Below are 11,859 nucleotides of genomic sequence, written 5' to 3'. Positions count from 1 at the left end.
ACACCATGAAAGAGGGGCACGCATTAAAAACCAAAAGCCACACACTCGGCCTGTGTGTCTGGCACACAATTTTCTTGTTGAATGCGTAGAGTTTCCCCCCGTGACTGACACATGCCTGACAGTAGGGAAAGCAAACACCTGAGTGTTTGTTCGGGAGAAAAGCGAACGTGACTTTTGAATATCAAGGCTTCTTTTTTTAAATCCTCTCTTATCAGCGAGGAACTCCGCTCTCTCCCATGGCAGCTTGAAACGTGTTGTACAACCACTTGACGTCAGCAAACACTTTCAAACCTTTAACTGTGTGAGAGGGCTGGCTGCACATGTGGCTAACATCCAGGTAACCCTGGAAGATTCTGAGACCTCTTTTGCGGAGTGACTGCATGAGAATATAGGTCAAGGAGAAATATTGGACCATGAATGCTGTAAAAAGCAGGAACAGCAGGCAAATGGCATGTTGCTGTGTCTTTAGGTTTATGTGGTAAGAGCCCTGGCTGTCCACTAATTACATTAAGCGGGGCACATGCTGATGATGTCATGCTATCTTCGCAGTATATGGGTGACTGCTGTGAGGCTGCAGCTGTGTGCAGCAGACAGGGCATAACACCACATCAAGAAGAGAAACTAACTGATTGGGTTTCTGAGCTCCAGTTGCTATTTCAGCCCACATGCACGTTTACCATTTGAGAAGCCACAAATACAGAAACAATGTAGAGCTTGTGTGTGTGTCTCCGGAAAGCATATCAATTCGTAATGAGCCACTGTGAGGCTTTTTATAGGACTCACCAACCACTGGCTTAAATACATTAACCCTCTGTCTGTGGATCTCATTCTAAATCCATGGTGGGAGTGTTTTTGTTTTCAGTGAATACCTCAGCATGGCCAATGGGATTCTGACAGCTGGTAAAACACAGTCTATACAGATAACAATCCCCATATCCACCTCCTCTGGGCAAGAGTGAGCCTGTTTTCCCCCTCCTTGTGTCTTATTCAGCCCTGTTAGTGTGCAGCGTCAGTGCTGGCAGTGTTAGTGAGAATACGCCCGGCTCTGCAGGAGGATCCCTGCGTGCTGTGGGCTTTGGGGTGTGGCCCTGGCTAACTAACACTAATGGCCTACGTACATCAATATCTGCGTGCTCCAGTTGATACTGTTATATCTGTGTTGGGGCGAGTGACTGGCGAGAACTGTGTGGTGCGTACAGGCCTATTGCTGTGTGTGAAAAGGAAGTGACATTGACAGGTCTTCCATATTTAAAGCAGCATGAGATGTGGTGTCTCTGCCACTAAGTCACTTCGTCGCTGACCACAGGCGCTGGCATGAGGGGTGATTGTATCTCTTCACCACTGTAGGTGTCAGTACACCTGATTTACTGGCATTTAGCAGAAGGAAGTAGTGTAATCTTTTATCAGTTTTATATCCATTTCTTAACTGGTATTTTGGGGAAGACGAATTGACAAGTAACACTACTAATGCAGTAAGTAGGGCAAATATGAATGAAATGTACCCGCTGGGTCAGATGTAATATTCCACATATGTGATACATAAAACATAGATTTACAGTACTTCTCTGATTCTCTGCAGTGTCTTGCCAAAGGAGAACGGACGTAATAGCAAATAAAAAAACAGTCAGCATGTTGTTAAAAGGACTCTGGTGCATGTGATGTTCTAACTGCGTGTGCTTGTGGTGACGTCCTCCTGTGTAGCCTGGCTTCCCTGAGGCCAGGCGAAATGAATGGGCCTTCAGTACCATAACTCAATAACTTCTACAGCCTGTTCCCTGAAAGCAATCTGACGAAAAAGGATAAAGATTCAGCTAAGACTATTACAGCCTTTTGGAACCTTACAGCTGAAAAACGTCTTTCTCTCGATGTGACTTTTATTCAGCAGTGCGAATCCGACCTCAGTCTGAGACTCTCAAGGTAAATCCCCACTCACATCAAAGAGCACCAAAGGAAAATATGGCGTACTTGTTTTCCAACACAAATCTACACATAAACCTTACTGACTTTATATAATTTTCTTTTTAATTGATAATTCTATGAGGTTCACATAACAAACCACATTTTTATTCTTTAAAAAATAACATATTTATACTTAAAACATCTTACTTTACATCTTAATACATAAAGGTGTTTTTCCTTTTGCACAGCAAAGATATGGCATTTATGTTTCAGACAACATACCAACAAACATTATGTACATGTAGTCAACATAATACTTGAATGAATTCTACAACAGTGCAAAATAAAATAATTATAAATCCCCCTGACAGAAAAATTAAGGATCCCTGTTAAGACCCACTGAGCCAAGTAGGAGAAAAACAAAACATGCTTTAAAAACTGACTGTTTTTTGGAACTTGATTTTTTTTAACAAAAAATTGGCATTTTCAAGAGAACAAAACTTTAGGTAAACAAGCTTGAGGCAACAACAAATCCTCTTAAATAAAAGAGATGGAATTAGTTCAGTGCGTCCTAATGCGCACTGGGATTTTGTCGGTTCACCCAGTCATCTCTCTAATAGACATGCACTTGTTTTTCTTTTTTTCTCTGTTTACACAATCTTAAAGTATCATTCAGTAGCCTACTTGTGTGTCCATGTGCGGTAATTGTCCCAAAACCTTAGATGATCTTTTCTAGATCCTCTCAACAACACGTGGGGGAACAGATTAGATAAACACTCTCCAACACAAGGTTGTCGTTAGAGGAAATATTTCTTGTGGCGACATCGTGGCTCAACAAAAACAATGCGTCAGAGGCGCCCAGAAATACCTAAAATAATTCAGGCAATATCCTGCACCTTTACCTCCTCGAACCCATTAATGAGCGCAGGGGGCTCCTGGTTGCTCTCTATAGAGGATTCGCTCCCCGTGCTCTCTCCAGACAGAAGTCTGGTGACTCTGAGATCTGCTTTCAGTGTCTGCACATCGTTTCCTATGCTCATCTCTCCCAAGTCATTAATAATCTGAGTCAACTCCTGTTTACCGTTGGCAACACAATCATCGTCCGTGTCCAGAATGTCCTCACACTCAAAGTGCATGGATTTCTCCTCCTCCTCCTCCCCGACCAAGTCCTCTGTGATGGAGCCCAGCTTGGGCGCGCTTCGGCTGCGTTCCACCGGGGGTTTGTAGTAACACTGTCCGTTCAGCAGCTTCCTGAGTGGGACCAACGGGATTGTCTGTTCCCCTATGAGCTGCTGCTGCTGGTGCCTGGCGTCGTCCCTCCGTTTTAGTCTTTTGAACTCGGCCAGGGCCGTGGCCGAGGTCTGGTACAGCAGCAGCGCCATGGCCTTTGCCTTCTCCGGCTTTGACACCAGCACTGCGTGGCAGCGCAGCATCACGGCCTTGTGCTTCATTTCGTGCCTGTAAATCCAGGCGAAAATCTTGGGTAGCCTCGGGTCCGCGACGCAGTAGGTTATCCGGTGCAGCAAGTACAAGTGTCCCGGCCTCCTGGCCTTTTCGTCCACATGCACCATCCGGATGCCCTGCGAGCTGATGGTCAGCCTCATCTTGGTGCCGTTCTTGCCCATTTCACTTTTGCCCCAGATCTTGCTCACCGCCACGTCCGTGCAGCCGTCTCCTTTGGACTGTATGGTGGTGGCATTCCCTAGGTAGAGCACCGTATAAGTGGGGTCCTCGCTGGTGATCTTCACCTTTTTCCTCTTTGACTTGAACATGCTGCCCACCCTGTTGAGTGCGCTCTCGGGGCAGGACTTGGCGAAGGAGGTGAGCGCAGAGTAGTTGAGACTCACAGCATAGCCCTTCTGCTTGGACTGCTTGTCTTCCTCAATCAGGTCGAACTTATTCTTCTTCCAAGGCAGCATTTTATTGCTGTTTCCAGTCAACAGCAACAAAGTCTACTGAGAGAGGAAGGAGGAGAAAAAAACTTTGTATTACTACTAAATCCTACAAGTTATTGTCCCGTCAGGTCATTTATGAGCTACTCTGTGAGAAGTGAACGCAAAGAGACTGTACTTTGTCTGTTTATCCTCTAAAGCTCTCTTGTCCATTTTAGTGTCTGGCGGCGTCACTCAACGTAGGGCAAAATACGATATGCTGTACAGAGACGAGCTTCTCAGTTTATATACAGGGATAAACCATTTGAATGTGACTATAGGGGGGACTGAACCAAGTGAGAACAGACCTGTATTGATTTGTGTTGATTTTGTTCGTTGACACAAAACTCTTACGTTTGCCTGCTGTTAGTATAATTAAGTAAATAGTTAGGTTAATATTTATGGTTTATAGATAAATAAAAACAAAAACGATTACAGGCACAAACATTGACCATTTAGTTGAATGCAACAATTATACAATGACAGCAGTAGAGGTAACTAGGAATGTCATTACATTTCTATAAACTTTTACTTTACAGAAAATATGAATATTGTACCTTAATAGTGACATTACAAGAAATAAAGTTTTTTTGAATTAAAATAAACGCACCAACAAGTGCAAAGTAAGTCCCCATATATTTACAATTACTGCAATTTTAATGTCTTAAGCATAATCATACCATATCCTCAACCCACCAAAATCACGTTGTCTCTCATATTATTTCAAGCAAGATTTAAGAAAAGCAATTTCTCCTTTAATATATTTTCTAAAACTTCAACCTGGAATGTGAAGTGTGTCCTCTCCTTTTGAGATGAAACCAACACAATGACCCTCAACAATATTTTGTAATACATTTTAATAATGAAAAAAATGGTGGCGATAATAAAACACATTGATTTTACGTGAAATTTAGAAATATAGCAGTGTAATATAAAGTATCAAATATTTACTGTGTCAGTTTATTGGTATATGTGGAGATGAGGCAGAGTCGTTCTGATAGCCTACTGCAGTTTTATGCTTCCATCTATTGGTTCATAGCAGAAGTGCGTTTGTTGTGTTTGTGTGATGATGGAAAATTGTTTACTTGTACAATATTTACTTACAGTACTTTAGAATACTAACTTTTTTTGTGAATTTGAATCTACTTTGGGACTATGTTTATATTGACTGTATTTGATTGTAAAACTGACCGCGGGAAGGAATGAGGAACGAATATTGGTCAGATTTTCTTCAGGGCACCTTTGATAGCTGGACAGACAAGTGGACTGTACCATAGACTGTACCATAGCTAAGTCACTATAGATGCTTAAAATAAAACAGAAACTACCGTTAGAGTCTTAGGAATTATTATTCAGATATACTATATGAATTTTTAACTTCTTAAAGATAAATATTCTAATCAATATCTCCAAGTAGTTGAAGTCGACTCGTCCGGATATGAGTCTCGATTGGTTTGTCCCACTTCCGGTTTATAGGACAACAACGTAGTGCACATGAGGCGCAGTACCTGGTCGTAGATACCGTTTTTCCACCCTTTAGTTATATTGTATTATAGTGTTTCGTGGATAGTGACAACATCAGCAGTTAGTATGGGTAAAAAGAAAGCAGGAGGAGGAGGAGGAGGAGGAGGACTGGGCAGATCTCTGATAAAGGAGAGACTCCAGGCAGGCCGAGGAAGCAAGAGGGGCGACTCATGGGTATGACAACTAGATTACAATAAACCTGTTTAAACGGTCTTAACTGTCACTCAGCTTCTTCACTACACGTGGAGTCAGTAGATCTGAAAGGGTGGTTTGATGTCTGCACCAAACCCCCTTAAGAAAATATGATTTTGTCGCTGCTTTGCACATTGTGACCGTGAAGTGTATCTTTTAATAACGTTAGTTACGTTAGTTAGTGATAGATCGGTTCCTGTGGTAAATTCGGTATTGAGATCAATTATGCGTTAGCATTATTTTTGCCGCACAATCTCGAGATTATTAGAGCTGGTTCACAGGCTCCACTACCATTACCCACGGTATGTTTTCATGTAAGATAATTATGGGGGGGAACTACCATGAGAGATATTCTATATGCTTTTTTAAGGAACCATCTGTTACCTTAGAGTTATGTGCGGTTTGTTATCAATGCAGCACCTATTTGACCCTTGTTTCACATTTACAGCTCCACACCAGTGAGCTGAATGATGGCTATGACTGGGGACGGCTGAACCTGCAGTCAGTGACAGAACAGAGTTCGATGGATGACTTTCTGGCCACTGCTGAATTGGCAGGAACAGAGTTTGTTGCAGGTAAGCTATACCTCACTTAACTCATGTAGTCCTTGGGTTGTATGTTGTTCTACATGTATGTTGTGGCAGAAGATTGTCAGTAATTTTTACTTACCGAGCATGGCATGGTGTATTCATAGCCCCAATACATGTAAACATTGAATAAAACTGAATGCAGATATAGAAGGTAATTTTTGGCTCTCAAACTAAGTTCACACTGGTTGCTGCACAGCAGATTCTGGGTTGAACCTGTTGTGCTGGGTCTATCCACGCTGTTGCTCATGGCCCTAATATTGTTATCATTGAGCACATGGTTTGGTAGGGTCACAGTGTGCCGCACCGTCACTGTCTAGAGGATCAGAGATATATTTTTCCTGTGTCCTGGAGGAAGTTGGAATTTGGGCAGCAGCTTTGAGGGTGTTCAAATATATTTTGTCTTAAGTGTTACTGTGCAATGCACTGCCACTAACCTCTGTCCTTTAATCTCTGACTTGTTCTTGCTTTGTTTTCTTAGAGAAACTCAACATCAAGTTTGTGCCAGCAGAAGCTAGAGCAGGGTTATTAACAGCTGAGGAGAGAACCAGGCTGAAGAAGCTGCATGAAGACAACAAGCATTTCCTCAGAATTCCTCGACGGTAAGTAGAAGAGATCTAGTTCATTTTATGAAATTGCTGTAGCCTATGCGTGTATGTTTTGCCTTTAAAGGTTTTTTGATATCTCTCCTCAAATTTTAAGCCCACAATGGGATGACAGCACCAGTCCAGAGGCGCTTCAGCAAGCAGAGAAAGACAGCTTCTTGGAGTGGAGACGGAAGCTTGCACAGTGTGTGAAACTCTGTAAACTCAGTCATCTTTGCTCTTACAAAGATTGTGTTCTTATAAGCAGTCAGTGTCAGCCATCTAACTGCAAGTGTTTCTGCTGTAGACTAGAAGAGGAGCAGAAGTTATTTCTCACCCCGTTTGAGAGGAACCTGGAGTTCTGGAGACAACTGTGGAGAGTGATCGAGAGGAGGTAAAAAAAAAAAAAGCCGTCAGCTCACACCTGTCTTTAATAAGGAATGTGTTCTCCTTATGTAATACTTCTGGGAAAACTGTTTTTGTGTTTTCCTGTAGTGACGTGGTCGTTCAAATTGTTGATGCCAGAAATCCGTTGCTGTTCAGATGTCCTGACCTGGTAAGTACATTCAGCAGAGTTGCTTTAGCGGGAAACTCTGCTTAATGACATTAAGCAGTTACTAACCCCTGCTCAAGGGGTAATAACTAAACTGTGACTACACCTTCCAGTTTTTTTTCAATTACAGTTAGCCCTGCATTTACCTACACATTTTCAAAAGGTTTTCTGTCACCCTTTATACGGTGTGTTTTCCTTTGTATCTATCGTTATCTTTCATCTTGAGTTTTTCCTTCAAAGATTTGTCGAACATTTATACTTAATGTAGTTAATTTTAAATAAGCAAAATAACCACATTAAGAAAACTGAATTAAACTGCCTGCAAAAATACTGTATAAAGATGAACTGAACATTTCACTTCAATTTATTCAGCATAATTTTTCTGTTGTGTGCTGGCAGGAGTTGTACGTAAAGGAAGTGTCAGAGCATAAAGTGAATATGCTGTTGATGAATAAGGCAGACCTGCTGACCAGGGAGCAGAGGCGAGCCTGGGCCAGATACTTCCAGAAAGAGGGGCTGAGGGCAGTTTTCTGGTCTGCCCTGGCTGAGAGCGAAAGACTGGATGCAGAGGAAAAGGTGCGGAGGTGGAGGTTTGAGAAGCTGTACTGAACATCACCTGTGAATTATAATGTGTGGGTTAATACATTTTTTCTTGGGAGAAGATAAAGTCCACATTCCTTCTTCATGGGGAGATGGATGTTACCAGTTGCTTGTGAAAAGCCGTGCTCTTTAGCGTCTTCAGACTTGTTGCTGCCTTTTAAACCCAGTATCAAATTGCAAAACGTCTCCTTGCAGGGCATGGAAGTGGATAATCAAGAGTGCGGAGAGAGTGACCCAGAACAGGAAGGACAGCCAGACAATGAAGTGTCGACCCAAAAAGGGGCAGATGGAGAGGAGGAGATGAAGGAGGAGGTGGATGGAGAGGGAGAAGAAAGTGGTACAGAGGAAGACCAGCAGGAAAAGATATCTGTAGAGGAGGAGGACTGGCACACCTGCTCGGAGGGTGAGGAAGAGGAAGGGACTGCCGGTTCATCCAGCGACTCCTTGTTCCGCAACTCCAGCCGTCTGCTGCGTAAGGACGAGCTGCTGGACATGTTTAAGGCTGTTCACAATGGGCCCAGGTGGAAAGATGGACAACTGACAGTGGGACTGGTGGGTAACCTACACTGTACGGCAGAAGGAAGTTTTCTGATTTACTTGAACTTGGAACGTATACTGTGTAGAGTAAGAACACTGTAATCCATTGCATGCTTCCCCAGGAATGTTTTTCCTGAGTGTCTTACATAGAAAATTGCTAGCTCTTATTTTCACACAATTTGAAATTGCTAGAACATGTATGGGTTAATTGGGTGATTGTAAAGCAATTCCATTTTTTTTCACATATGCACTCAACAGGTTGGGTATCCTAATGTGGGAAAGAGTTCCACCATCAACACTATTCTAAGGAATAAGAAGGTGTCCGTTTCAGCCACTCCCGGACACACAAAGCACTTTCAGGTACAGGATGGCTCTTGAAACCTCTTAAAGTCATTCACTCCATCAGAAGAAAGCATAAGGTGTAAATGTTTGACTTGCCTTTTCTTGACATGTATCTCAGACGCTGTATGTGGAGCCGAGCCTGTGCCTCTGTGACTGCCCAGGGCTGGTCATGCCCTCCTTTGTTTCTACCAAAGCCGAGATGATCTGCTCTGGGATCCTGCCCATTGACCAGATGAGAGATCACGTTCCCGCAGTCTCCCTTATATCCTTTTTTATGTTTTTTGTTTTTGGCGCAGCACCTGCAGAATGGCAGCAGCAGCTTTTTTTCTCTTTTTTTAATTGTTGATAAAGGTGCTATGTTATGAAGTCATTTTTTAATGAATTTTATTTTATGATTTTTTTTAAATACACAAATTGATGGTAATGTTTAAGCACTTGTGAGCGTTATCTAATAGTAGATGACATAGCATATACAAGAAAAACACACCAACACCAACCGGCAGCGTGGTCATATTTAACATATTACAGTAAACATCATAGCCACACCCTTCAGGTCAAAATATAAATAAATTGAAAATTACTTGCTCATAATATGCAATTTGGGAAAGTAGAATTTGTCACGGTGGAACGAAGGGAAGTGCGGCCTGTGGAAAAGTCATTAGCAGGAGCTGAAGAAGCAGAAACCAAGGGGGCTTATGGAACATGTGGTCCTAATGCTTAAAAATACAAGATATAGATTGTTGTCTGGAGTATGATGTGTATTTATAGTAGAAATTCTGACAGTGAACACCTTACGGTAACTGTAATCACACCAAACCCATACTATTCTGTCAGTCATTGTGACAATAGTTTAATTTGTTTACTGCAATAAATTTAAATATCTATAATAAATTTTACAATGTTCAATCAGTGTTCTACCTAGAGTATTGTATTTGAACAAGATGAAGATAACAGCACCTCCAACTGTAAGGATTGCTCGGATGCTGACGTAGGTTAAGTCCTTAACAGATTTGTCACATATGTCAGACGATCCCTCGGCTCGTGTTAGAAGGCACCTATGGCATCAACATCATCCGACCACGAGAAGACGAAGACCCTGACAGACACCCCACCCATGAGGAGCTGCTGATGGCTTATGGATGTGAGAATATGGGACATTTATAGTGTTTCCATAGAGCAGTGGTTCTCAAAGTGGGGTCTGGGGACCCCCAGGGGTCCTTCAGGGAGTTCCAAGGGGTCCCCAGCAAAAAGTAGAATAATTTATTTTTGTTATAATTCCATCCATAAGTAACACAATGACAGAATATATGACTACTTGAGTCACAGGTTTCATACACCTTCTGTAATAAGGTCAGAATGGGGGTCCGTGGTCTAATTTGTGTCAGTTTAGGGGACCTTGATGTGAAAAAGTTTGAGAACCACTGCCATAGAGAATAGGCCAAAAAATGCACTTGTATGGAGATGCGCTGTGAGAGGGAACCTTTTTATGGACTTGGTTTTATACAGTATTTGCCCACTTCATCTTTGTTTTTGTCAACATAGTTTCTCTTAAATGTGTTCTCTTTTTCTGCTCATTTAACATTTTTTGTGTATTTAAAGCGTTCTAAAGAAAACTCTGTTCTCAGGTAAGGGCTGTATAAAGTGTATCCTTGTGTTTCCCTCTATTTTAGACATGAGAGGCTTTATGACGTCGCACGGCCAGCCAGATCAGTCCAGATCAGCCCGGTACATCTTGAAGGATTATGTCAGCGTAAGTGCCAGATCCAAGTCAGAATCGGAATCAGAAATACTTTATTTATCCCTGAGGGGAAATTCTTGACTGCAACAGGCTGCATTCACGGTCGGCGCCTGCACACTTAACAGCATTAAAAGTTTACAGTTGCTAGTACATTTTGTAGTAGTTTTGCCTACTTGTGTATAGTAGGAGCATACGTTTGAATGTCTTTAAAGTTGCCACAAGTATGTTAAGTTATAAGTTATATGAAATTGTTTTGTATCACATAATCATTGACTATCCATCCACACATTAACTTAAAATATTTGCATTTTGAATAGACTTACTCGCCATACTAAAAATATTGACTCCCTACAGGGCAAGCTTCTGTACTGCCATCCTCCTCCACATATTAATGTTGAAGACTTCCAGCCACAGCACAAGAAGTTCCTGAACAGAGACTCAGAAAGCTGTGACCTATCCGCATCAAACAAACAACAGAAAATCAGGAGAATTGAAAATGTGGTTGACAAGAACTTCTTCCACCAGGTATGATACATCTTCTGTCTTATTAGTAAAAATAATGCCTCAATAGTGGTTGTCAGAAAATCATAAAAATGTCCAAGTATGGCTGCTGCGGAGAGGCTGTTGATTGTGAAATGAAATGATTTATTGATGGGATCTCTATCTCCAGGAGAATGTGCGGGCGCTCTCCAAGGGGGTTCAGTCTGTCATGGGCTACAAACCAGGCAGTGGACCTGTCGGCCCAGCAAAGGCTGGATCAGAGGTGGTTGTGGGAAAACCCTGGAAAAAACACGGCAACAAGAACAAGAAGGAGAAAGTACGCCGTCTTACCAAGCATCTGGACGCCTGAGGATGATCTGATATCAGAACACTTTAAATTACAGATCATTTCAGCAGGAATGGGAAAATCCTCAATTACAATTCACATGTGATTCCAACGGAATTAATGCTGAGCGGTATCTGTAGGTATCAGGCCCCTTAATCCCATGAGTATGGAAAGGTCAGGCTGCCTTTGATATTAACAAGTGAGGTGCATAATCATGTACTGCTCTGGTTAGAAGATCATATTGGTGCAAAGCATTCCAACTGGATCACCAGTTTGTACTTCACATCCCACCACAGTGTTTGAAATGGACTCAACATCCAGAGGTTGTGAATTTTCTAAGAGATTGAAAAGGACATTTTCAATTTGTGTTTTCAAGCAATTTCAAAAGACACATTATAAACCAAATAAATGACTATATGTTGGACACGGTTTTCATCCATATAAGGTTGTGATTAATGTAATTAAGCCGGATTATGAAATAAATTGAGGTTTTCATGTTGGTGTGTCACTTCGCTACTCTGTTTCCATGAGGTTATTATTGGTTGA

The 11,859-nt window shown here is 42.0% G+C and overlaps 2 protein-coding genes across 2 annotated transcripts; one reads left to right on the top strand and one right to left on the bottom strand.

The window, feature by feature from the left end:
* Positions 1-2,000: 2,000 nt before the first annotated feature.
* fam43a (family with sequence similarity 43 member A) lies at positions 2,001-4,029 on the bottom strand. The gene has a single exon (XM_046050615.1). The coding sequence runs from the start codon at positions 3,816-3,818 to the stop codon at positions 2,778-2,780; it is 1,041 nt and encodes a 346-aa protein (XP_045906571.1). The 5' UTR covers positions 3,819-4,029; the 3' UTR covers positions 2,001-2,777.
* Positions 4,030-5,301: 1,272 nt separating this feature from the next.
* Positions 5,302-11,810, top strand: lsg1 (large 60S subunit nuclear export GTPase 1). The gene is made up of 14 exons (XM_046049677.1): positions 5,302-5,528; positions 5,995-6,121; positions 6,615-6,735; positions 6,836-6,922; positions 7,025-7,111; positions 7,213-7,273; positions 7,670-7,846; positions 8,066-8,422; positions 8,666-8,767; positions 8,868-9,011; positions 9,767-9,890; positions 10,420-10,499; positions 10,842-11,012; positions 11,158-11,810. The coding sequence occupies exons 1-14, from the start codon at positions 5,421-5,423 to the stop codon at positions 11,335-11,337; spliced, it is 1,926 nt and encodes a 641-aa protein (XP_045905633.1). The 5' UTR covers positions 5,302-5,420; the 3' UTR covers positions 11,338-11,810.
* Positions 11,811-11,859: the final 49 nt, after the last annotated feature.

Source organism: Micropterus dolomieu, linkage group LG05 (assembly GCF_021292245.1).
Source record: "Micropterus dolomieu isolate WLL.071019.BEF.003 ecotype Adirondacks linkage group LG05, ASM2129224v1, whole genome shotgun sequence".
Classification (NCBI taxonomy): domain Eukaryota; kingdom Metazoa; phylum Chordata; class Actinopteri; order Centrarchiformes; family Centrarchidae; genus Micropterus; species Micropterus dolomieu.
This window is presented reverse-complemented; position numbering and strand designations above follow the sequence as displayed.

Excerpts from the sequence above, each read along its gene's own strand:
- lsg1 (XM_046049677.1), top strand. The coding sequence starts at position 5,421 with ATGGGTAAAAAGAAAGCAGGAGGAGGAGGAGGAGGAGGAGGACTGGGC. Across the intron at positions 6,923-7,024 it reads TGGAGACGGAAGCTTGCACA|ACTAGAAGAGGAGCAGAAGT; the intron begins GTGTGTGAAACT and ends TTTCTGCTGTAG. Across the intron at positions 11,013-11,157 it reads ACAAGAACTTCTTCCACCAG|GAGAATGTGCGGGCGCTCTC; the intron begins GTATGATACATC and ends CTCTATCTCCAG.
- fam43a (XM_046050615.1), bottom strand. The coding sequence starts at position 3,818 with ATGCTGCCTTGGAAGAAGAATAAGTTCGACCTGATTGAGGAAGACAAG.